The sequence below is a fragment of the Anser brachyrhynchus genome, assembly GCF_964034855.1.
Source record: "Anser brachyrhynchus genome assembly, chromosome: 18".
Classification (NCBI taxonomy): Eukaryota; Metazoa; Chordata; class Aves; order Anseriformes; family Anatidae; genus Anser; species Anser brachyrhynchus.
The window spans coordinates 7,220,419-7,246,097 of record NC_137711.1 but is presented as its reverse complement, the minus strand read 5'-3'; the positions used below and the strand labels follow the sequence as shown (position 1 = coordinate 7,246,097).

General features: G+C 46.0%; 2 protein-coding genes across 2 annotated transcripts; one reads left to right on the top strand and one right to left on the bottom strand.

Moving 5' to 3' along the window:
• Nucleotides 1-150: 150 nt before the first annotated feature.
• On the bottom strand, nucleotides 151-4,223 carry MRPS7 (mitochondrial ribosomal protein S7). The gene is made up of 5 exons (XM_080560777.1): nucleotides 4,026-4,223; nucleotides 3,049-3,240; nucleotides 2,681-2,744; nucleotides 1,640-1,807; nucleotides 151-942 (listed from the first exon to the last, which is right to left on the bottom strand). Exons 1-5 carry the CDS (start codon nucleotides 4,079-4,081, stop codon nucleotides 721-723), a joined length of 702 nt encoding a protein of 233 aa, XP_080416903.1. The 5' UTR covers nucleotides 4,082-4,223; the 3' UTR covers nucleotides 151-720.
• Nucleotides 4,224-4,288: 65 nt separating this feature from the next.
• Nucleotides 4,289-25,655, top strand: GGA3 (golgi associated, gamma adaptin ear containing, ARF binding protein 3). The gene is made up of 17 exons (XM_080560747.1): nucleotides 4,289-4,563; nucleotides 9,925-10,009; nucleotides 10,704-10,779; nucleotides 11,286-11,384; nucleotides 12,220-12,343; nucleotides 13,333-13,436; nucleotides 13,953-14,033; nucleotides 15,253-15,390; nucleotides 16,536-16,617; nucleotides 17,063-17,179; nucleotides 18,175-18,444; nucleotides 19,303-19,370; nucleotides 19,775-20,097; nucleotides 20,594-20,859; nucleotides 21,024-21,193; nucleotides 21,942-22,052; nucleotides 23,276-25,655. The coding sequence occupies exons 1-17, from the start codon at nucleotides 4,524-4,526 to the stop codon at nucleotides 23,384-23,386; spliced, it is 2,265 nt and encodes a 754-aa protein (XP_080416873.1). The 5' UTR covers nucleotides 4,289-4,523; the 3' UTR covers nucleotides 23,387-25,655.
• Nucleotides 25,656-25,679: the final 24 nt, after the last annotated feature.

The window sequence follows — 25,679 nt, the reverse complement described above, 5'->3', positions numbered from 1 at the left end:
TTAAAATACTTGCAATACTTGCTCCTGACTGAAGTGGGGATGCTGTGATGTTAATTGCCTCCTCTGGTGACAGGCTTTAAGCAACCAGCGTAGCTGGAACACCAGTGTGAGACTCAAACAACAGAGACAAAAGTTTGGAATCAAGAAACCTTTCCCATAAAGGACCAGCTTTATTTTTCCTGTTCACATCCCCCAACAGATCTGGGCTGAGAATGTTGCTGATGACCAGAACCAAAAGGAACATTTTATTGCCTTTTGTACCAATCATGCTAAGGCTGGCTATGGTATGGAAAAAAAATCCAGATCTGCTCTTCCCTAGCTATAGAGCTAGAAAGAGAAAAATGTTACTGATCACAGGAGCAGAGACTTAAAAGTCCCCAGGAAACAGGTAAGTGGAATAGGGAGATTATTCTGTACAGTGTTGCTCTAACAAAAGCATTCAGGGCTTGTCTTCACAGGAAAACGATTAAAAAACTAGAATGTCCATGCAGGGGTCAGTAACTATTTCCAGTTCCCCATCCCCCATCCAAATGAGCACAAAGGAAATGAACCTTGAGGGGATTGGAGAGGCTTCCCCTGGCTGAGCTCCGAAGCTGTCAGAAGGGAGCTTCCACCTCTTCTCCTCAGCTTGTCTCAGACAGACAGCTCCGGGACTCTGTTCCCCAGGCTGCTGGGGTGGTGGCAGTGCCGTGCAGCACACACGTCCCCGTCACAGAGTCCCTACCACCAGCGGAAGTGGGCATAAGCCCGGTTGGCCTCTGCCATCTTGTGCAGCACGTGCTTCTTCTTGATGATGGGCCCTTCGTTGTTGAAGGCTAGGAGCAGCTCCTGGGAGAGCTTCTCAGGCATCAGCATGCGCCGGTGCTTGTTCTCCCTGCACTCAGTGATTAACCACTTCATGGCCAGGAAGCGTTTCCGATTGTCCTTCAGGGGGACTGGGACCTGGGAAAGATTTAAACCCTAAGAGTTATTGCATGTCAAGGGGGCAGGAGCCTGCTGTTCTCCAGCAGTCATACAGGTCCAGCTGGACTCCACAGATTTACACCCTGCTGTAATTCCCACAGCAACATACAGCAACCTGTAGTAAAACTAGCTCTGGTGGTCTGGTGTGACCTGTGCCAATTCACCTCGTCTGCCCATAGAAACTGGCCTTTGCTACCAAACCAGAAATTCTGATTGGTCTTGGGTACTCCATGCAGACACTGGCCTTTGTAGGGACCTCTGGCCTATTTGGGAATTGGATGCAGGCAGCTTTGTTCTAGCAGAAGGGAGATAGTCACCATTCCCCTGCACCGAATGACAATGAAATGGCACCATGTTTCATTTCTCCATCAGGTCTTGAGTTATTTAGAGACACGTTCTGCAGCACTGATCTCTGAACCGTTGGACAAATGTTTGCTGCGTACCCTAGCTCTTACCTAGTCAGACAAGCAGAGCCCCATGATGCTAAGGGAATTGCCATGCTCACAGGCTAGGGTCCTGATCTTGGACAGGGTTTCTAAGGGCTGTTTTAATCCAGATTACAAACTGGCTCTCTTTCTGAGAGAGAAGTCCAAGCTGAAGGGGTGGCAACCACTGCATTTACTTCCCTAGCTAATTCTCCCCCAACCAGATGTGCTCCCAGGCCCCTTCCTTTCACCTGGTAGGTTTTGCCACCTTTCGTGATGTTGCTGAGTCCAATGATGGGCTGGCAGTTTTTCAGAGCCTGGTGGAAAATGACGTAAGGGTTGCATTCAATTTTCTCCTTCTCATCTTCTGGAGCTTTGTGGTACTTCTCCAGCTGCTTCCTCTTAATGGCCTCTAGAGTCTTGGGACAAAATCAATAAATGAGACATGCAGAACAGATGGATAATCCCATTCCATGAAGTTAGATCACTTTTGCAAGTGCCCCATTTACACCTGAGCCTGTGGCTCGTTTTCTAGTCCTACAGGCAACGGTCCAGGCAGGGACTCTCTTACTCAAGTTTTACTTCACCCTCTTCCAGCACTTCAGTCATTGCATTTGGGGTGAGGAGGCCGAATAGCACAGACCTGGGCCAGGTGACATGGCAGGAACAAAGCAGAGACAAGCAATGCAGGTCTGTGTGTATTAAGCATCCTCTCCTCCAACGCCTGGAACTCAAGACCCCAGAGCCTGCGTGTTTTTGTGTCACAAGCAATTGGCAATTTTGGGAATATTTGGACAATCTGTGTCCCCATTTCAGGGACTGGAACAACACCAGATGAGACCACCAGCTAATACCCATTACTGTAGGATAGTGCAGGGGTAAAAACTGTGTCATACAGGTGACACATTTGTGGGGCTTCATTGGAAAGGTATACAGAAGATAAGACATGAAGAGAGTTAGAAGATCTTTTGAGAGAACGGTGCTCTTAAGGGTAGACAGTTTATGCATACATAAGATTCAAAAGGTTCAAGAGACACTGAAGAATGGAAAGTGAGAGTTCTCTGTTAAGTTATCATCACTTGGTCTGTGAGCTGAATGAGGTTGAAACTTGTACAAAGTTTATGCCTGATCACGTAAAAAATGGTAGCAATAATGTACACGCAGAGGGAAGCGTGTTAGGATGGCACAGAAGACCTGAATTCTGGTAATTCCTAATTCCAGTGGGCTTGATGTCCCAGCCTTTTGTTCCATACTGTTTTAACATACTAGTTAGAAGAAGCATGAGTTCTCACCTGAGCCATGAGGCTTCTGGCCAGCACTTTATTTCCATTCTTCATCATCATATTGGTGAATTTGCTGTAAACACAAAGTCCAATGCAATCTGATTTAAATTCTCATTTCATCACCTGCAGAAATAAGGTCCCCCCCCTTGTGCTTTTCCCACGCTTAAGTCTGGGTGCTGCTAGATCTGCCTGAATCATCTCTAATCATTGACAGTCAACAGACTGGCTTTGTGGGAAAAGATTAACCCAAACAAAGAAATTGTGCTGTAAGAGAAGGCAATGCACACCACAGCAAATAAAGGCTGAGGAGGACAGCATAGCTCCCAGACATTTTGATTCCATGGGACCTAGCTGTAAGAGACAATGCTTTCTCTGACCTGATCGTAGGGTCACTGAACACAGAGCAGGACACGTTGGGAGGAGCTGCTTTTATGGGTTGAAGAGCCCTAAGCTCTTGTTTTTCCTTTTCTTCCTCAGACAACTCATCCCAAGGCTTCCGATACAATTCCTTGTTCACTTCTGGCTCTAAGAAGCTGGGGTTGTAGCGACTCCATCTTACTTGTGTCAGCCTGCAAAGAACAAGATGAGAAGGAGGGTTGAAAATCAATATATCTGATAAGTCTTAGAGGGGATTTGGACAGTCATGTGAACACATCTCAGAAGTGCACGTCACATTTTAGAGGCATCTCTACCCTCACTGCTGCTTCACTCACTACAGCAGAGGCAGTAACGAACAGGAAGGCCCACACTTTCTGGAAAACAATCCCTGTACCTCAGAGACAGCAACCCAATAGGGAGCATCACGCTACAGCTTCAGCAGTTAAACAGTGGCAACTCATGAGCTGCTGAAAGCTGGAATAATTCTTTAAGTGTAACAAAAGCAAAGGCAGAGGCTCCCCTCAGGCCAGCACTGTTCTCTGGCAGTGGTTGTGCCTTGCTCCCACCCAGGTACACTAAAATAAACCAGCACTGCAGCATCGGACAGCCCGGCCCTTCGTACCCCCAGGAGAGGAACCTCGTGAGGGCTGCCAGACTCAGCCTAGTGTTGTGAGGTCCCAGCGTCTGGATGGCTTGAATAAATACACCAGTGCTAGCAGAAGGGGAACAAGAATCTTAAAAGTTATGTATGTAAATATTCAGCAGCAGGAGGCCGTATTTCGGGCACGTTCTGGAGAAAAGCAAGGGCACCGAAGACATCCCCACACTCCTCCAACAGAGCCGGCCGCTGGCGGGGCCCGGTAGCTCCCGCAGCTCCGGCCCCAAGCCCCGTCCCTCGCAAGGAAGCAGCCGGGGGGAGGCCGTTTATCGCCCATCCATCCCCCCCCCGGAGCTAACGGAGCCCTCCCGCTCTTACCGGGGCAGCCAGGCCCGCAGCCGCCGGCCCAGCCCCGCCGCGCTGGGCGCCGCCATCTTACGCCGAGCTCAGGACCCGGCGGCGGGGCGGAGCTGGGCTTGAGGCGGGGGGAACGGCCCCGCCGCGCCTGAGGGAAAGCGAGTAAACCCCCTAAAAAGTGCTGTCCTCCACAAAATAAAACCTATTGCCCGCCCCCCAGGGGTGCCCCGAGGGCCGGCTCCGCGGAGGGGATAGGGGCGGGCTCAGGAGGGTCTGGCCCCGGTGGATGGGGGCGACGGGGGAGGGGTGCGGTGCTTGGGCACGGAGGGTTCCGCTCGCCCTCCCGGGACACCGAGACCCCCCGTCTCCGGGGTGCGGAACGGGGCAACGGGGCTCGACCGTGGGCGGCCCGGGGAGGAGGAGCCTGAAGCCGCCGGGGAGGCTCCGAGGGCCGGCCCCGCTCCCCGCTCGGTTCTCGCGGAGCCGGGGCGGAGCCGCGGGCCGGGCCGGGCCGACAACATGGCGGAGGCGGAGGGGGAGAGCCTGGAGTCGTGGCTGAGTGAGTACCGCCGGGGCCCGCCGCCCAGCCCGGCCCCTCAGCCCCGGCCCCGCTCCCTCACGCACACCCCGGGGTCCCCTCGGTTCCCCTCAGCCCCTCTCGGCCCCCTCAGCCCCATCCCTGCCCCGCTCTCCGCCGGCTTTCCCTCACCTTCCACCGGCAGCCGCAGCGGGGGAGCGCCCCGGCCCCGGCCCCTCGCCTGCCCGCGGTCTCGCTGTGGGTCGGGGGGGACCCCGAGGCCGTGGCCGTGGAGGCACGGCAGCGCTGGGGGGCCGGCGATCAGCACTTTAATTGTTAAAACGTCGGGCAGGGTTGTTCGGCACCTCCGAAGCTGTCGCTGCTCTGACCACAAAGGCTCTTTCCCTTCTCCTTCCCCCGCCGGGCTCTCTGTTAGCGCCGTGGATGGTCTGAGCGGTGTCTGTGAGGCTCGGGGCTGGAAGAATTTCCTAAATAAATTGTATTCCTGTGTTACACAACCATGTTTTGCAAGCAAGCAAGCTGCTCTCTGCGCCTAGCTGCGCTTGCAGGAGTTCTGGGTGTCCATTGGAAGACTGCAGGCTGGAATATTTAAAAATCATTGGTTTAGGAAAATTATTCCGTGTTGCAGAACATCAAACATTAGAGACGGAAAGAAAATTGACTCGTTCACCTCACAGCCATTGCCGAGCATCTCCCTGCTGTGTCCCTGTCCCTGCCTTTTTGCTGTTGGCTGTGCGGAGCCTCAGCGCTGCGGGGTCTGGCCCAGGGCTGGAGGGGACTTGTGAATTAGACAGAACTGTCATTTTTTTTTCATATATTCCAATTATAGGGCTTCTGCTCCTGCCTCTGGGATGCGGTCTTGCAGATTGATAATTTATTACCTGGATTTTGTTCCGTTTTTTTTAGTACAGCTACTTGTTCGATTACAGTGGTGAGCAAAGTTCCTAACTAGTTGGGTGCTATGTAAATAGCAGAATCCTGTCATTCCCCTCAGTGCTTCAGAATGTAAAATCTGTTACCTTTTCGGAGCTGTACTTCCATTAATGAGATGAAATAATTCTTGTTCTTCCTTGAATTTTTATTTAAAATTCAAATGCGTACGTGGTATCATCATCTGTTACAGGAGTTATTGGCTAAACTATGTTTTCAGCTCTCACTTCTCATTTTAGATCAATCCCTTCTGTCCCCTTATAATTCTTGCTCCTCCTCTGAACTCCCACAGTTTGTCAATATCTTTCTGTTTAATTGTAGCCAGCGAGACACATGAAGGAACACCCACATACCTTCCTTTTAATCTTTCTCTGAGGAGGACTGACTCACCAAATTCAGCATGTGTGTGAAAATATCGAGTAGGAAGGATATTTTAGGCTGTGCAGGCTGGAAAGCTTCCTGGCTCTTTGCTTTGTGTTTTTTATTTATTTTTAACTGGGGAAGTTGAGAGAGAGGAGTTAGCTCCCTTGACCATGCAGTAGGATGCTCTGTCACTGAGAGCACATAAAGAGCAGCGTTACAAAAGCCCTCCTCGCTGTGAGCAGCATTATTGCCTGCTCTGTGTTGCAGTGAGCCTGATTGCAGAGCAGTGCACATTTTTTCAAGGCTTGAGTGTTGCTCTTGTTTACGATGATAAATTTATGCCTGGTCACTGCTACGGTGGTTTGTGCTGGTGTGATTGTACAGCTCCTCCCATAGTAAGGAAGCATGGTTCACTTATTAAACGTAAATTACCGGAGGAGTCGTGCACACCAGGCAGGCAGAGTGCAAAGGCTGGTGCCTCTGAGTGCTTTCACCAGGCCTCCTGAGGTTATTTTTCTTGTAACCGTCAAAAAGATGTACCGTGTCTAATGCTAACCTTGAGGGTGTGCACCTGCCATGCCCTTACTGAAGGGAAGGGCCAGAACTGTCAGCAGCGCAGCCAACCTCCCAGTCACAGGAAGACGGGAAATTCCTTGCCAGTGGTTTTTCTGTACTGGTGGTATGCAGCCTTCCAGGCTGCCCTATCTTTCGGTCATCAGGTGGAGTCATAGACCCATGAAGTAACATCGTCCTCGTGTCCTAATGCTGCAGCAGGATCTGTACTTCAGCCTGCCATGATCTAGCATCTTCATCTCCTGTCTCATTTCAGGCAGCTGGGGTGAGAGAAGGCGATCCCTTCTATTCTCTCCCTGTCTGCAGGCTCTTCTTTTGCGCTTAATTGAAATAGAAGAGGAGGTTAGAAGATAGTGTCAGGTGTACAAACACAGCTGGATCCTTTAACTTTATTTAGTGCTGCCTCTTCTACTGCTTCTGAAAGGAAGCTTATTGCATCGCATTCACGTCAGGCCTAGGCAGTGTCCAGGTATCTGACAGATGGAGACAGCTAAAATATGATGATTGTCCTTTTTTTTTTCCTCTCTTGTATCACCATGGGTCAGCATTCTGCTTGTCTTCCCTGAGCTACAGACAGAATCTGAACGTTAGACTCTGATGCACTTGGACAGGGTATTCCCAATTCATGTGCTAAGCCTGATCAGGAGAAACACTTTGCTGGGATAGTTCTTCTCTTATCTCTATAGAGAAGTAAACTCAGCAAAATGAGTGTTCATTACCAGCCAATTAATATTCCCTGTATTCCAGAGTTGTTGCTCTATACAGAAAATAAGCACCTTTGTTTCGCATGTAATGATGCATCTGAATGTTGACTCATTAGTGTTTTGGGGTTTAGCAGAGCAAATAAATGCTGAATGGCTCTGATGCTTAGGTCAAGTATGAAGCAACTTTCAGACAATGCTGCTCTTAGGTCGTATAAAGCTAAGGCAGAGATGCTGACAGGACTGGGCTAGTGCAGAGACTGGTTTCCAAACTGCTGATTCAGATTTGCTTGGGCGCCACTGTGCAATGGGATTTTCAGGATGGGGCCTCATAGACAAACGTCTCCGCAAGATCAAACTTCATAATCGGTACCAGATGGGCTTATTTTGGTAATTTCAACAGAGAAGCCAAGGATTTAATGTTCTGTAGCACCAAACTTCTTCCTGGAACTAGTCCTTTCTTGAAAGGGTTGAACCCTATTTGTAGAGCAGTAGTAGCTTCCTGCCAACGTTTTAAGTTTTCTGCATAAAAGTAGAGGGTTTTAGGTTATATCTTCATAGGCAAGATACAGCTTCACGTGGGGAGAGGCTGAAAAGGTTAAGCAAGGGAAGTTAGCTTGTCTGGGATGCTGTGTTAACATGGCTTGTACTGAGATCGGTAAGCAAGTCAGTTGAGGTATCTGTACAAACCAGCGTGTTGTCATGAAAAAACATCAATCTTCAGAGCCAGGGCAAAGCTTCTGATCAAGAACATTAACTTATGAAATAGGGCTTCACGTGGAGATTTTATGAATGTTCAAAATAGGGAGTTTCTTCGTGTAGAACATAATCTCCCTTCAGTAATGTCCCTCTCCTGAGGATTCACTATCTTTACGTGAGAGCTTTTGGTGCGAAAAGTTAGAGGAATCTGAATCCTGAAACCTGAAGTGTGAGAAATAATCCAGTGTCATTCCAAGAAATCCTTAATTTTAAAGCTGTTCCAAACATCTCTAACGTTGGCAAGGACCTGTTGGTTACGTTTTCCCATTTGTACCAGATCTCTTCCCTAATTTCAGGATGTGTCACCAACAAAGAGTTCATTTAGTTGAGTGTCCTTCCCTGTTTGTGCTCTTCCTGTATTTATTAAATAAATTCCATTAACTCCAGCCAAGAACTGTATTTCTTTCATGTAGGCCTGCAGAGCAGCAGAGGTACTTTGGAGCACCAAACCATGCCCGATGCCATTTGACTCGCATGAAAAGCCTGTAGATTGTTACACGTCCATATTTTCATGATGTTTCCAGGGTGTTTAGCAGCTGTGAGTGTGGAAATAAGGTTTAAGTGCCTCATGTTTTGAGCAGTTGCTTGGCTCTGTAGCAGCTGCATTTTAAAGTAAGCCTTTCTTGAATCTCTCAAGCTCAAAAAGTAGCTTGGTAGCTTAGCTGGTACAGCGAGATGTCATCCCACAGCTAGGCTTCCCTGGCTGCCTTCTTTGACTTAGCGAGGGTCCTGCGCAGGTCAGAAGCGGATTCACTGGTGCAGAGTATTTTACAGATGCAACCCATGGAACAATTTGCAAAATTGCCTTACAACTGTTCTTTTGTGAGGAGGGAAGCGTGAGCAAACCTTGTAGTTCTGCTCCTGCAGCAGTCCTAAGGTGCACTGTGGAAGTGAGGTTTGAGCCTAGGTACTGAACAGTTGTTTTTGTTTGCTTGTGGAAGTGTAAAAGGATATGTTTTAATGGTGATAAAAAGTGATGCTTTGTAATGTTGCCTGCGTTATTTAGTTATGCTTTCCTGTATGATTAAAGTACAGGCATGTGTGTTGTCTGTTTTTTTTCCCCCTGTACTTCATCCCCTGCTCTATATTATCTGGCTAACTCATACATTCTTTTCTGTGTCTATCTTCGTTCAAAATCTTGAGGAATGCTTCTTAAATATCAGACCCTAGCTAGCTACAGTGCATTGTTGCTTCCCATGCAAGAAAGAAATCTTCATGTCCAGTCATCTCAGCTGGAAAATTAGATTAAAGCAGGAATCTTGTCTACTGTAAATTCAGTGCTCCATCAGAGTGAAGTAAAATGCATGAAGATACTTTCATAACAAAAAGAGATGTTGATAGCCTCAGGATTCTGCAGTCGTACAATAAGCGAGATCCCGGTGTCTGAGGGAGGATCCATCAGGAGCTTGGCATAGTCCAGTCAGTAGAGCATCAGTCTCTGTTTGAGCATGCAGGATTTGAATCCTTACTCACGTACAGGCTGTGGTGTTTATTACTTGCAAGAAGAACTCAGTGTGTAATAATAAATTTCAGTTCATAGTTCCCAGGAGAAATGATAAGGCATCCAACAAATCACCTGACACTCTAAAAACAAGTGTCAATGCTAAATGACTTCTATTAAACATCTGATCTTCCAGCTCTTACTTTTACAAAACTCCCAGGGAATACAAAAATAATTTCCTATGTAGAAAATTTGAGGGTTTAGCCTTTAAGGAGTTTATTGTTATAGCCAAATAGAAAGAGCATTTCAGGTAGAGGGAAGCAGAACCAGCTCAAATACTTTCTCTTGTACTTTCATTTACGATGTGGAAAAAGCATGTTTCTGAGTACTTGACGTTTGGCATCTGCTTTTTGGAAAGCTGTGATTCTTGCTGGATATTTGGATGCATCAACTTGGAAACACCCTTTCCCCTGACCAGAGGCAGCATGTGTCAACTTCTTTCTTTTTTTTTATAGTTGGCGATGGATGTCAAACGCCTTTCTCTAGGAAATGCATGACTTTTTATACTGTTTCTTTTTGCTTGTTTGGTAACATATTTTCTTTCTCTTGCTGAAGATAAAGCCACTAACCCATCTAACAGGCAAGAAGACTGGGAATACATCATTGGATTCTGTGACCAGATCAACAAAGAGCTTGAAGGGTAGGTGTCCCAAACCACGTTAGACTTAGTAATTTAACATGCGCAGTTTAAAATATGTCATTTGATCATCAAAGTTTTATTTTTTTCTTATATATATACTGATATCACAAGGAAGATCTGGCTGGAAATGAAACAAGGTGCTGTGAAGTTTGATTTTCCTTCTGTGAAGGGAAGGTTTATACACAGGCTGAGTCCTAGGAAAATATGAATCCTGAATCAGCCTCATGTCAACCTCTGCAGCTTCAGGGTTCTCACTCAGCCAAACTCACCCTGTTTTTCAGTCTGTAAAACAGGGTTAGTGCTTGATGGGTCTTCACATAAAATCTGTACAAACCTCCTGGTCACAGCATTCCTGTGAGCTAAGGAAGAAGTCTTTTCTTTTGGAAAAAGGAAACTAATTCATGAGAAATGATGTGATTTCCTGGGCTGGGGACTGTACTGGGAGTTGTTTGGCCCATCCCAAGGAGGAATCTGGAATTGCTGGCTCAGAAGACCAGCCCTGCTTCCTTTTATAAATGCAAACAGCCAGGCTTACAAAGATGTCTTGAAGATTTGTTAGTCTTTGTACACTGATGAAAATGTGAAAAGTACTAATTTCTTTTAATCATGTGGAAGATCTCATTTAAACAGTAGAATTCTTGAAAATCCCTCAGTATGTTCCCCTGCATTGTGATGGGCACCTGCTTTGTTTCAGGCCACAGATAGCTGTGAGACTCCTGGCTCACAAGATCCAGTCGCCGCAGGAATGGGAGGCAGTCCAAGCCTTGACAGTAGGTAGTCCTTGACCCTTCTCTTAAATCCAGCTATGTATCATTTGACATTTTCCATGCAGAGTATAAGAGCAGCACAGCGTGTGTTAGTGGGGTTAGCTGGGGCTAGCCCTGGGGCTGAATTCCCTGCTGGGAGGGTGTGGAGAGGAAGAGGGAGCGCGGTTGCCTAACCAATGTGTCCAGATTGTGCATTAGCAACAGAGCAGTTGGAGATAACTCTGTGTTTCAGCTGCTTTCATTTGTTATCCTTGGGTAGGACTTGTGTTTATTGCTGTGAGCCCTCGTAGGGAGGTGACTGACCCATACATACATTGCTGGGAGTGGGAGAGCAGCCTGTCTTGGTGCATCACTCCTAAAGACAAGGAATTCGTGCCACTGTCCCAGAGCAGGAATCTGTGTCTCACTGACATGGGTCCTTCAGCTCCCCTATAAGCCAGGCACATCTAAGCTGTTATTGTAGGGTTTTGACGTTTGTTTCAGCTCCCGTTTCTGTTACTTGAATGCAGGTGCTGGAAGCTTGTATGAAGAATTGTGGGCGAAGGTTTCATAATGAAGTAGGAAAGTTTCGCTTTTTGAATGAGTTAATAAAGGTTGTGTCTCCAAAGGTTAGTCCCTGAGCCTTACTATTTTATTTATTCTTTGTCTGGCCTCCATAAGCTAAAGGCAACATCCAAAATGTTTCCAGTGCTCTGTCTGCCTCATTGCATTTATTAGCATATATTCAAAGAACATTTTTTAGTTAACTTTTTTGTGTGCTCTTCCTACTATTTCTCTCAGTGTGTTGTGCTTATTTACTTTTGATATATAGCCCTGGTACTGTTACAATGCTTCATGTAGCACAAGGGATTTTAAGCCATCAATTTAAAATGGTTAGGTGGTGGTTGTCTGTTTTCTTTGCTTGTTAGTTTTGTTTTTCTTGGGATGGGATTGGTGGGGGGGGGACATGCCAGCATCACTGGAGGAGAGATGTGATACAGAAATTAGAGCATGAGATATGGCAACAGGACCGAGTTGTAATCCTCACTTTGCTGCTGACTTGCTGTAAAGAGTGCCTGAGCAAGTCCCTCGATATCCATGATCAGCTTAATGTGGTGAAAAATAGATAGAAGCACCCCAAGACATGATTAATCCAGTGAAGTATTCCAAGATTCTTTCCTGTAAGACACTGCAGGGGGGTGGCATCTCTATTGCTATAATTTTTAAATAGCAACACTTTGAAACTAACAGAGTATCTGCACTTTCTTTTGCTGAAGATAGTCACAAAGCCTTTGCTGTTAATTCAGATACATTCGAGCACTTTTTCCTCTTAGCATGGCATCTTAGATCTTGGATTATACACCTCTTAATGTATATTGCTGAACTTCCATTCTCTGGGTTTGGGCTTTATTCTTAAAAAGAAACAAAGAATGATGAGAATTTCCATCTTTTTCACATTTTTAGTACCTGGGAGATCGGGTCTCGGAAAAGGTGAAGACCAAAGTGATTGAATTGCTGTATAGCTGGACAGTGGCGCTGCCAGAAGAATCCAAAATCAAGGATGCCTACTACATGCTGAAACGACAAGGTAGGAAGTCAGCTGCTCCTTCACACATTCCCTCCAGCCTGTGCTTGTAAGCAGGAGTGTCACAAAACATACAACTTCTAATTAGATGGAGTCAAGGCAAACTGAGAGGAGATGGAACAAGGGAGAAATTCCTCGAGTCTTTGGAAAAGCTAGTCATTATACTGGGGGCTGGGTTGGGTTGGTCTTTTATTTTTATTTTTTTTAACTAGATCAGTGAAACACCTTGCAAATGCTTTTGGTTTTGATTTGTAGGGCTTTATTTTGATGATTTTTCTCTGGAACTAGTTTTAAATGATTTAAGGACAATTTAAAGTCAAATAAGAGCCTCCATGTAGCTTTTTCTGTTCTTTTGACCAGATCACTTTACAATTGTACCTTTAAATTGATACAAATGTCTTGTGTAGGCAAAGTGAAAAAAGCTTGGTAGAGAAGCATGTGGCTTCAAAAGGGGGAAAGAAAAAAAAAAAAAGGGTTCTGGGAAAGCTCCTGGGGGTAGAGCACAAATCTAAGGCTTTGGCAATGGAACAAGCAGGAAACTTGGCTGTTTCCCCACCCATCGTTAGGAGTCTGCTCATCACCCCATCCTGCATTGCTGTCTGCTTTCCTGCTCAGCTCAGTCTTACAAAGAAATGTCATGCCCTTGAGTTTGCACAAAGCTAGGTTGTCTGGGACTCTGCATAGTGGCTCAGAAGCTAATGTGAAAGGGGAAAAGACAAATAGTGGGGAGCTACTGGTTATACTGAGCTCTTAGAGGAACAGTATGGACATGGCAACACAGTTGCTGGGGTTTTGTCCTTTATTAAAGAAGACGTTCTTTGTTTGGCTAGCATGCTCAGTGACTTTGATGCTGTATTGCATATTGGAACAGTGTGCTAGTATCAGTGGACAGATTGGCAGCTTGTTCACTTTGACAGCAGCATGTGACTAACAGGATGCACTGCGTGATGGGACTGCACTGCAAATCCATGTGGGTTCCCTTCTGCTTTCAGGGATTGTTATGTTTGATCCTGTGATTCCTGTGGACAAAACCTTGATTCCTTCTCCACCGCCTCGCCCCAAAAACCCTGTGTTTGATGATGAGGAGAAATCCAAGGTATAGTGAAGATTTTTATCATAATTACTGATAAAAAGTAATTGCTTAATGCACGTTTGGAATAAGGAAGGAAAGCACACTAATTCAGCTTTTATTTCTGGGGAAGTGATCAGTTCTTTCAAAGAACTCATTGGTTTAAATATGACTGCTTTGTCTACATACCTAACCTGAAATCCAAGCAAAGACTTGTCTGTGTTATGCTTATGTAGTTATTTGTTGTTAAAGTGCCATCCTGCTGTAATACTAGAAGGCAGAAAATGTTTCACAGATGTTGCCAAAAATCATGTACAGGAGGAATAACTGCGCAGTGTCAAGTCTCTGCAATATGACAGTACAGGTCCTGTGCAGAAACAAGAATGTAGCAACTGATGTAAAACAATAAACCCATAAATGATTCCTGACTTTGTAATAGTGGTCTATGTGTATTTTTCCCTGAACTGTTCCGCTAAATTTTTCTTGCTGCTTCCATTTGCCCAAGGGTTTTTGTTTCCTGAATATCGTCATCTTGTCTTACAGCTTCTGGCCAAACTGCTGAAAAGCAAAAACCCAGATGATTTACAAGAGGCAAACAAGCTTATAAAATCCATGGTGAAAGAGGTAAGAACTTCCTGTAGGTGACTGGGACCAATCAGTGGTGTGCTTTGTAGGTTTTAAGCAATTTAACCTCACATTGGGAGAGAGCTTTAGCATCATGTGAATGGCAGGACCTTGGTTTCTCAGGCTTCAGGAGCATTTGTGTTGGTATATTCCTTAGTTAAATTGTGGGGACTGAATGAGACTGACCGTCAGTAATGACCAACCTCTTCCTATTTTCTTAAAACTTCTAAGAAAAACTTGCATCTAGTCCAGGTGATTAGTGGATGCTGTCTGATGACTTAGCAGGGCTGCGTGAAATGAATGTGTTGGTAATTTTGACTCTAGCTCGCAACTGGGAGGTATTTGTATCACAGAAATGTCTGCAGTTGGTGTCCCTGATGGGACAGGGCAAGAAGTGGCAAGGATTGAATGCTGTGTTGAAATTAACTGCGTTCTTGTTGCTTGAGATACTTTTTCACATCAGGGTTTGGTGGGAGCATTTCTGTACTGCCCCTGGTTACCGAGGACTGAGTCATCAGACTGGGTCTTCTCACAAGCAGGCCTCATGGAAACACCTTCCTGTTTGTAGAGCTGTGATGCATCCACCCATGGCAGGCATTAGAAACCCTAGAGTCCAGGAAATGACTCACTGTGACTCTGGCAAAAAACAGTATAGCTCCTAGACGGAAAAGGATGTATAGGTTTCCAAAATGTTTCCATTCAAGCTTCTCCTGTCCCCAGGGCAGACTCTCCTACATCTTCAGTTGGAATCTCAAATCAGAGATGGGTGGACATTTACTAGAAACAACCAGCACACTCTGGTAGAAAATGTTTTGTTTCAAATGTGTCTTTTTTCATAAAATGTCAACAAGGAACAACAACAAACGCACACACCAAAAAAAAATAGTCTGGAAAGGTCAGAAAGGGACTTTCGGGAACACAATGTTTTCAACACTCCTATTTTTAGTAATATAATTATAAAGTAAAATCTGTTTAATGAGACTTTTTGGAAATACAGAGTTTTCTAGTGTTTCAGAATGGCAGTGAAAAGATGATCAAATAAACAAAGCTTCACATGAATGGAGAGTGGTGTGGTGGTGTTTTGGTGTGTTTTTTTTTCTTTTTAGCTCAACCTTAAATAGATATAATTTTACACGATTTTCAAATGATACCTGCTGTTGTGATACTGTGGACCTTTACAGGAAAACTCACTTTTCATGTCTCTGTTTACACCTTGAAGGATGAGGCTCGGATTCAAAAAGTGACAAAGCGCATGCACACGCTGGAAGAAGTAAATAACAACGTAAAACTGCTGAATGAGATGTTGGTTCATTACAGCAAAGAGGAGTCATCAGAGGCAGACAGAGAGCTCATGAAGGTGGGTCTGAGCTGCTGCTTCCCAGAAATACTGCAGTCAGTCCTTTCTTCTTCTTGTTCAGATTTCATTGAGTTTTGCAAAGAATTATAGTGCAATAAAATGGAGAGCAGCGCCAAGAAACAAGAGCTGTCATGGGAAACAGCAGGCAAGAAAATAACCATGTTTTTAATACTTCTCACCAAAAGATTCAGTGCCTTACAAGGATAGCGGGTAATAGCTCTTTTGCACATTTTTGAAGTCAGGTACAGCTGTTCTCCAAAGATGCAGTGTAGCAGAATTGAGAAGCTGCAGTTTCTAATTCTTGGTACCATTAGAGCACACTGGTTGTGGATAGTAACTGTCCCTCACAGCACTGTGGATGGATAAACCAAAGGCTGATTGGGGCAGAAAGCATGTCCTCCCCTGTAGCTAGCGTTAAAGGGTTGGGAGAACATCAGGAAGATGAAAATTAAAACAGACACCAGGGTGTCGTTTAAACGAGTTGGGGAGAAATGTTTACACCACTAGTTGATCCGTTTTAACTGTTGATAGCGGTTTATCTCAAACAAAGGCCACCCTCAGCCCCCTTTCTGTTGAGATAAAGTCAGCTTCTTTGCTACTGCTGTAGTCATGGGGGTGGTTGGATAGGCTCAGGGCCTTGAAGAGTTGCACTTTATCTAATTTTAAAATTTAAAATTATACTTTTGTTTAACAACAAGGTTGTGGAACAATGGTATGAAGCTTAAGAAAACGGTTTATTTCTGTGAAACATTTCCTTCTTGCCACCTTTCTTCTGCGTGGTTGCAGACTGAGTAGAGGTTGTCTGTTTTTTCTTGTGCTTTTAGGGACAACTAATACAAGGAACAAAGATCCCATTTGGACTAGAATGGGCTGAAAGTGCTGATGTGAGAGAGGACTGGGAGGTGTTGTGTTGAAAATGCAGACTGTTTGGACTCTCACAGTGATGTAATGCTTCACAGTTCTGTTAATAGGGCAGGGACAGGGGATCGTGGCTGTCCTGCTTATGCTAGCCTGTCCAGCTCAAGGGAAGCTGGCTTCTCTGTTCTGGGCTTTCCATAGAATGCCTGGGCAGTCATTGTGCTGACTGGTATTGCTGACAGTGGCTCCTGGCTGATAAGACGCTTTGTCCTAATCTCTTTTCCCAGGAGCTCTACGAAAGGTGCGAAACCAAAAGACGGACGCTGTTCAAGCTAGCCAGCGAGACAGAGGATAATGACAGCAGCTTGGGTAAAATAAGTTACACTTCTCCATTTTAACTACAGTTGTGACCTGTGACTATGCAAGGGTTCGCCAAGGGATCAGCTGATGTAAAGATGCCTCTGTGGATGTGCTTTGCTTTGAGCAAAAAGACAAGTTCCTTGCTCTTTATGCTTATCATTTATGTTCATGCAAGGACTTGACATTATAGGGAGAGGCTGGGGGAGAACAGCTGCTGCTGGGGAAGGGGAAGGGAGTTACTGTAGAGAACAAAACCTTGGAGTCATTTTCATCCTAACTGTAATGTATATGGACCTAGAAAGGTCAGGGTTTTGCTTAGAGGAGCATGGCAGACAGAATAATGGAACTCATAGATAATTGTGTTTATTCTTGTTAATTATTTAGCTGTTAACAGAGTACTCTCAGCATTAGTGACTAAAGTATTGGAGGTTGTTTTTGTCTCTCTTGCATGTAGGGGATATTCTGCAGGCCAGTGACAACTTATCCCGTGTGATAAATTCCTATAAAAAAATAATAGAGGGGCAAGTGATCAATGGTGAAGTGGATCTCCCTGTGACATCAGCAGTGGAAGGTAAGTTCCTGGGAAGCCAACTGTTTAATTTTGAATCCTACAATTTTGTCTTCTGGACGGGGTTTCCTATTAATTGTGATAAAGTAGGCTATTGATGGTTCCTTTGGCCAAGATTTTGTGAATAAGAGGGGGACAAGGCAGCTCCCAAGCAGTGGATAAACAATTATGCTCGTGGGCAACAGCGTTACAGTTTTGCATTTTCCGTTGCTGGTTGCTTGTAATTGTAATGGCTGATAACATCAGTAGCAAACCTGCATCTGAACAGTTTGTGTGCCTGGAAGTTCTCATACATCTTTGTCTCCACATTTGTCCTACCTCCTAATGGTGACATGGAGGAAGAGGACAACTTTACCAGAAGGACAAGAGCGGGAGGGTAGGAGCCAGGCCAGGGGTCCTATCCTGGTTTTGCCAGCAGTTCCATTTGTGAATTTAGGCCAATTGTCCAGGGATTTCAAAGGTGAAACTGAAATGTAAAGTGGACGTGTTGTGTGTGGCAGGATTGCCACTTGGGAGTTACTTCAACATTTCTGCATGAAGAGCAATAGAGGAAATGGATAATGTTGTCTGACAGCATCCTATTGTAATGAGACTGAAGGGAATTCTAGATCCAGACTGCATATATTTTCCTTGACTCTAGCTTTCTGGTAGCCTTATAGTTCTGGAGGATCTCCCAGAGTCTGATCTGAGCTCAAAAGATTTTGAAAAGATTACAAGTTATGCTCCAAGAAGTGCTGGGGAAGGAGCAGTGCCTGGAGCAGGTGTTGCTTTTCAGATAGAAATTTCCTAAGTATCTGGGTTGATTACTTAACTTGTGGGCAGCAAATGGTTAGGTGGACAGCATGTGGGCTTTCTCCTGTATTTATAAAGAGCAGTAAGCCACAACGAAGGGGGGATCTGCGTTATCTAAACCATCTCACTGATTTCTTCCGTATGATGTGCTTGCTCTGAGCCTTTTGCCTTCTTTCCTAGTAGTGCTCTTCTCCTGTCCGCTGCAGGGAGTAACTCCATGAGTAACCTCAACACCCTCATTGACCTTGCTGGATTGGACGTCTCCGGCACGCCGCCGCCTCCGATGCCGCCCACCACCCTGACGCCAGCCCCCCCGGCAGCCCCGGCCTCAGCAGAAATCCCCATCCTCCCGCCTCCTCCACAGACGTTTGCGCAGTTGCGGAGCAGTTCCTTGAGCCAAGTGGAAGCTGCACCTGCTCAGCAGAGCAGCACTGCCAACTCCCTTTCCTTGCTGGATGAGGAGCTTCTGTGCTTAGGTAAGAAGACACTGAGGGGCCCAAAAAAGGGTTACTCAATTTAAGCTTTTAAAAGTCCACTTATTTCCTCCAGCATGAGTTTGAGGGCTGGCTAATAGGAGCATGAGATGCCGTTGATTTTGGCCACACCAGATTCTTCCTGCTCTTGGCTCATCCAGTCGATTACTTAGTGAGCCCTTAGGGCTGTCCTGGATCTTGGTAGAGTTTGAGGGATGGTTGAGAGAGGTTGGTGATTCAGATGGTGCAGCTGGGAACAGTAACCTGTGCTATTCCCAAAATATTTATATTGGTATATCTTTCCTTGCTGTGATTCTGGTCAATCCTGCATGTCTTCAGATCTGTTATTTCTGGAAAAGTCCAGAGGATTTCTCAGACACTCTCTTGAATCATCCTGAATATAAGAACTGATCCATGAATCAACATTAAAGTCCGGTGTTCCCAGAGTAGGCAGCAAATGAAATAACCACTGAGTGTGATTACAGTCTGATCTCTGTGGGTGCATAGACATTGGTGCTGATTTCACTGCTGACTTCACAGCTCTGCTAAAGAGCAAGGTGCCCTAGAGGGACTGCTTGGTAGGAACCTGCAGAATTCCTGCCTGTGGAGCCCAGATATGAATAGCAGGAGATGCCATAAATCAAAATCAGGATGGATTAGGAGGGCTGTGTGCAGGATGTTGGCTGCTGGTGCTGTTGGTCCCTTTTCATCATCATAGACTTGCAACCCGTTTCAGTCTTTCGTTAGACTTTTGATCTCTGGCAGAGCTGAATCAAGTAGTTTGGTACTGAAACAACTTCCAAGTGATGACACCTAACTCATTTTCCACTCCAGTAACCTATTTGTTGTTTTTCCTTTTAGGCCTGAATGACCCAGCCCCTGCAGCAGTGAAGGAGACATCAGAAAACAACCAGTGGAGCATGTTTGAGGTACAAAGGAGGGAATTTCTCAGGGGAAGGGAGGGAGGGCTTGCTATTGTGGGAGGTCTCAGGACACACTTTGTCACCTTGGAGAAAAATGATCACACATACGAGCAGAGGGGCGGCTGTTCCGGAGGGGAAGTCTGGCTTAGTCCCAAGATCTGGGATAGCTGTGTCTGAACAGAGTAAATATCCCTGAGTGTGGCTGTCTCAGTTTCCAATCTGTCCCCCATGATGTTAGCACTTCCTTTGCTTAAATTACAGATCAGATGTAGTCCTGACATAGGCCGCAGACTTTGCTGCTTGCCACCCACCACCTGTTTTTGCGGTAAATCTCTCTCCCTCTGTAACAGTGCCACCTCTACAACAGGGGACAGCAGCGAGTTAGAGCATGTACTTGTCCTCTCTTGCAGAATGACCAATTGGACCTGGATTTCTTTAATCCGAAGACGGTGACTGTTGCTTGCAACCCTGCAGGGAACCCTCTTCTCCATCACACATCCCAGACCACATGTGGAACGTCAGTGCCGCTGCCTTCTGCTTTCACAGCCTCTCAGACTGCTTCCAGCATCCCTGCACCAATCTCCACACCATTTGCATTCTCTGCTGGACCAGCTGCACCTATGGGGCCTCCCAAGACTGTTCCAGCTGCTCCTGGGTACTTCAGCTCATCTGTGGGGAGCAATATGTCACAAAAGATGGATGCGTTAGGACAACTTCTTGAAGAAGCCAAAGGGTAAGTAAAATTTTTGGACTTTCATTTGTCTCTGTGGTTAGAAAACCAAGCTTGCTGCAGTGTCAGGCTCAGAGACAGACATTCAACTCTCTAGTTTGGTAGAAATGTGTGATTGGGATCTTTACAAACTAATAGTAGAGTTCCGCCTTCAGCAGGGAAAGGCAGACACTGCCAGGTAGAGAACAACTGTGCTATTGCCTGATTTAAGTCTGCAACGTAAGGTTAGGCTGCTAAGGTAGAAAGGCCTTTGGCCATCTTAGCCTTGCCCACCTTTGCCAAGGTGAGGCTCTGCTTTCACCTGGACTTAGTGATGTTTAATCCTACCAACGCCATTTTCCTTGTAGGTCTGCTTCTTACAGGAGACCTTAGTGAGTCACAGACTCTAAACTGGCTCCAGGCCCCTGTTTTGCCCTTGTGATTTGCTGTTAGTTCTGGGTTCGTGGTGAAATGCCTGCTTCACTTTCAGCTTAATTTTCCCATGTTTTTTGTCTTCTAGGACTGCCACCCAAGGCATGGCAACTCCCTCAGTGTTCCCTGGGGTTGCTTTGCCAGCCCCTGTCACCTCTTCTCCATTAATAGCACCTGCAGGGCTGCCCATCACTGCCCCGGGAGCCCCTCCAATTCCTTTCTCAAGCAGCTGCACTGCTGGCTCAGGGAGCCCTCTCTTCCAGCCAGCATCATTCCAGCAGCAAGGCAGTCCCATGAAAGCACCTGAAATTTCTTTGGCCAACGTCCACGTTCCCTTGGAATCCATTAAGCCTAGTAAGTACTTAACATTTTTCACCGTTCTCTGAACATTTTTTAAAAGCAGAGCTTCCTGACTAAGCTCATGAAGTGGAGAACAGGGATGAGAAATCTCAGCCAAGCGTCAGACTGTCTTCTGAAGCATACACCTGCATTCCTCTCCTCTTTGCTCTCTGTGGCAGGCAGCGCCCTCCCGGTGACGGCCTATGACAAGAACGGCTTCCGGATCCTCTTGCACTTTGCCAGGGAGTGCCCACCAGGACGGTCGGATGTGCTGGTTGTGGTAGTCTCGATGCTGAACACGGCACCGCTTCCTGTGAAGAACATAGTGCTGCAGGCTGCTGTTCCTAAGGTAGGGATCCGTGGTTCGGACCCACAGCAGTGTGAATCTGCACTTCTGGTTAGGCCTGGGTCTGAACTCAGGGACTTGGATGCAACAGCCTGGTTCTGCCTTTCTGTAGGCAGTGCTCTGCCTGCTTCCAGAACATAAAGGTGGTTGTCAGAGGCAGAAAACACTAAATAGGGTAAGATTAAAAACTGCAGGTAGTATGTATTTTATTTTTCTTTTTTTTCTAAAATCAATCCAGCCGTGTCTGGCTATGAAGATGGCTCAGATAGCATAATGACAGGACTGTTGTGTGGATAGAGCCACCCCTGAGGTCCTTGGGAATGAGAATTTTTTAAAGACATCTTAAATTTGAAAATACATTCCATTCTGGTTCTCACTGCACCTACGTAATTCTGGATGGCTGGTTCCAGTTTTGAAAACTGGCCCGAGCAGCTATGATCTGCATGTCATGAAAACGCTTGTGTTTAAAACCTCTGCCACAAGAGCACTTGGGGTAGGAAGGTGCTGTTGGTGTTCACCTGATCAGTGCTTTTACTCTGGGCTGACTTGTTGGGACTGATTTGTTGGTCTTCATGTTCTATTGTATTGTGCAAGTGAGCTGGCTCTTGTCTCCTCATTCTCACATGTGGATGGATTTCCTTCAGCTTGGATGTCTGTTGTTATCTCCCCAGCCTGTGCATACATCTTCCATCCTCCCTAAGGTAGGAGGTACTCCCTGAGCTTCCACTTTTGTTTGTTTGTTTGTTTGCAGTCCATGAAAGTGAAGTTACAACCACCCTCTGGCACAGAGCTGTCGCCATTCAATCCCATCCAGCCACCTGCTGCCATCACCCAAGTCATGCTTCTGGCAAATCCTACGAAGGTGAGAGGGGTAGACTGTAATGGAGTGGGATTTATCCTGTCCTTTTCAGCCAAATCTGATGTAAGCTGAATTCTTCAGGGAGTTTGGACCAAACCTATGAGCAAATGCAGCTGTTAATTCTTAAGTTGCCCTCCAGAGGTGGTCACTGCCGCAGCAGACCAGTGGTGTTTCAATTAAAGGCTAGAGTGAGCCTGTATATAGTCTTTTCCCCCACAGACTTTTTCAGCTAGGAAAGAGGTGAGAAGACCCTTTATATTTTTCCCAGCAAAAGGGCAACCGTCATATAAGGGTCAGCTTTAAAGGGGAACAATCAGAGCTGCATCAGGACCTTGTCTTAATTCTCTTGTGCACTGGAAGTGCCCTGCTTTGGTGATAATAAGCGTGATGTGAAATTAGCTGGTGCTGTAGAAATACTTCTGCTGTGTTGAGGCTATATACAGGCTGACAGAACTGAATGAACAGACTAATTAATGTCAGATCACGTTCCTTCCCTGTGGGATGTTATGAGAGGTACCTGTGACCAGTGAAACATCACTTTCCTTTCTGCTCATTGTGCTAGGAACACCTGGATAGCTCTGGAAGCCCTTGCTAGAGTTTGTCATTTAAGTAACCTGCTCCATAAAGGTCAAAGCCATGTGCTGAAGTAGTTTCTAATTTTTTGACAAATCTACACGTTACTAGTTGAGAATTACAGCAAAAATGTCCTTAAGGTATCAGCTGAAAGTTACGAGATCCAAAAGGGTGTCAGAAGGCTTTGGTGCATTGCTGAAGGTTTCACTTTGTGAAGCCCGTGGAGGTCCCCTCATTGAAAGACTGGTTCCACCCCCTGGTTACTGCTTACTGGGAATTTTGCAGAGCAGGAGCCGTTTTATCTTCCTGCACATGATGTGCACTACTCCAGCAGCATTCTTCAGGTTCACTGGAGAGCAGCTGAGTGGTGAGTGCTGGCTACACGTACATCAAACTACTAGTGCAGATCATTTGTGCTTTTCTCCTACTGTTTCATTATAATCAATAAAGCTTCTATGTTTTAAAAACTGTAACGTAAATAACTTAGGTTTGCTAAGTAGCTGAAATATGCCATGAACATACCTTGGCCCTTTTCTCCCTGCTATGCGCAGCACAACTGGTGTGATCTCTGTAGAGCTGTAACAGTGAAATGTTTTGCTCAGGAGCAACTGAGTCTGTTCTTACGTTGCTCTTGTTTTTTGTCTTTCCTGCAGGAGAAAGTGAGGCTGAGGTACAGACTGTCCTTCACACTGGGAGACCAGCCCAGCACAGAGGTTGGCGAAGTGGATCAGTTTCCCCCAGTAGAGCAGTGGGGGAATCTATGACCTTAGGACACTGCCAGAGACTCTGTGACAGGACCAGGAAAGGATCCCACAGGACTGGAATGAATGTGACGTGGGGAGGGACACACATGCTATCCACTGGTGATGTTCAGCTTTGTTTACATGTCCTGACCACTCTGCTTGTAGCTTTAGTCCAGAATGTTTTACCCCACGCTGAAGGGGTCCTGGGACATTTATGCCAAGCATGAACTGAACGGCAGCCAGTGCTGGTTGCTTTTATCTTGGCCTCTGGGTGAATCTGGTTCTATCTTTCCACTCTATTAAACTTGAAGTTATTGTATTTTGAGGGGAGACCTGTCAACAGAAGGGGATTTAGTTGGCGTGTTCCTGTACTGCTGTCCAGAGATACCTGCAGGCTGGTGGGGTAATGATGCCACCTTGAGCTTTCTCAGTGCAGAGCCCTTACACGTGCCCTTCCCTTGGACTTCTACCGCCTCAGTGCCAGACTGGACCCGCTAAGCATGTTAAGCAATAATGCTGGCTCCGTGAGGGAACGCTTCTTTTTTACACTGAAATGGCACTTAGCTCCCTTCCTCCCCCTCCTCTGCTTCGTTCCCGACAGTCGATGTAAGCAGGCCCTAGCTCTGTATTGTGCGACACTGCTGTACCTTTAGTTAAGATACTTATTTTGTAGTGCTAGCTGCCTCCCTCTTGTATCCATTTCGGGCAGCTGGGGCTGTTTCGTATGCGAACGGCTACACCGGTTATTTTTCTGCCTTCATTGCATTCCATAGCGTGGGGGAAAGAGGAGATGTGCGGTGAGGAGGTACGCCCATGGGGGCTGGGAGGCAGTTGTCAGCATTGGTGGAGGACAGCACCTGGCGTGCAGAAGTGTCCTTACAGCCGCTAATCAGGTGCAGTGACTGAATCCAGGGATAAGGGGAGGTGCCCCTCGGGTCCCCTCGTGCAGGCAGTATTATGGTGGTGTTGAATACCGTGTTGTACTGAGAGGAGTACGGTGAAACACAAGATGTAAATAGTAGAGCTCTAGGATGGCTGAACAGAACCAAGCAGACAGTGAAAGGAAATAAGGCTCCACTGGGCTGCGATGGTGCATGTGCTGGGCTTAACGCCTTGTTTTATTTGTTCCCTCGATGAAGTGGCTAAGTGCAATCATCTCCACAAGGTGGAAAGCAGTTTTACCAGACGTTAGTGTTCTGTGCTAATGGGGCAGAGGAGCTGAGCCCTCCAGGTACAGTCACACAAACTAGGTTTAAATTAGTGAAACTTTGATTCCAGCAGTCCCTTCCTCCTCTTCAATTTCCAGTCTCAAGTAGTGCCTCAACTAGCTTTGAGACAGACTGTTTTAGATGAATGTTGTTTTTGTTGTGTTTTTTTTTTAAACATCCATTGACAAAAGCACAGGGCAGGTCCTTAGACGCTAAGCTCAGCATTTCTGGCAGTGCTGTTGAACATCAGCTTTTAACTATGAATAGGAGCAGTCACCTAAAGTGCTGAGAAAAACTGTACACAGGAGGAGATCCCTGCTGTTGTAGGAAGAAAACTCCAGAGAAAGTGCTGCTGGAATTAATGGAGGCTGTAAAACCCATTGTTGCAAATACAGCTTGGAGTTATTTATATTTTCATTACTGTGATAAGAGGTAAAAATCATTAAAGGTGAAAAACTCAGCAGATTCAAAGGCCTGAGGCCTTAATCAGAGGCACCAGGCAGTTGTAGGAGGAATCAAAGCTTGGCCAAGGATCTTGCTGTAAATTCCTGGTCTGAATCCCTGACAGAGAAGGCAGGCAAGAAGGATGGCTACATCTCTGAGATTCTTAAAGAAAGCAGCAATTTTAAACTGATGGACTAGGATGGGGGACAAAGAGAATTCTTTCTGCCTCAGACAAGTTCTTGCCAGCACTTTAGACACAGTAGGCATAGGGATAGTGTTTAGGTCACTTAAATCTGCCCAGGTGCCGTAGTGTGTCCTGAGGAAGCAGGTTTCACTGCTTTAGATGCCTACACGCGAATCTCACTGTGACTTTGAGGAAGTCAGAAAAGCACAAGTGCTTTCTGCAGAATGGCTTTGTTCTCAGTGTTAACGGCAGTGCGTTGCCTGTGCTGTAAAGCCAAATGGAAAGATGCCATAGTCTTGCTGCGTGGAAATGCATTGTTACAAGCTTCGGAAATTAAACTATGAATGTCCCTTGTCTGTAGGTTGAGGTTCCTGCTTCATACCGAACAGCCGTTACTGTAAATACATCTCAAATGCATTTGTCCTGCTGCATGTTAAATAAATTGTTTTCCCTACTTTGGCCTGTGGGTAGCTCTCAC

Bases quoted from the DNA above. Each gene is read 5' to 3' on its own strand.
- MRPS7 (XM_080560777.1), bottom strand. From the start codon at position 4,081: ATGGCGGCGCCCAGCGCGGCGGGGCTGGGCCGGCGGCTGCGGGCCTGG. The intron at 3,241-4,025 runs GTAAGAGCGGGA...TGTTCTTTGCAG, and splicing joins CTGCGGGCCTGGCTGCCCCG to GCTGACACAAGTAAGATGGA. The intron at 1,808-2,680 runs GTGAGAACTCAT...TTTTGTCCCAAG, and splicing joins CCAGAAGCCTCATGGCTCAG to ACTCTAGAGGCCATTAAGAG.
- GGA3 (XM_080560747.1), top strand. From the start codon at position 4,524: ATGGCGGAGGCGGAGGGGGAGAGCCTGGAGTCGTGGCTGA. The intron at 10,010-10,703 runs GTAGGTGTCCCA...GCTTTGTTTCAG, and splicing joins ATCAACAAAGAGCTTGAAGG to GCCACAGATAGCTGTGAGAC. The intron at 13,437-13,952 runs GTATAGTGAAGA...CTTGTCTTACAG, and splicing joins ATGATGAGGAGAAATCCAAG to CTTCTGGCCAAACTGCTGAA.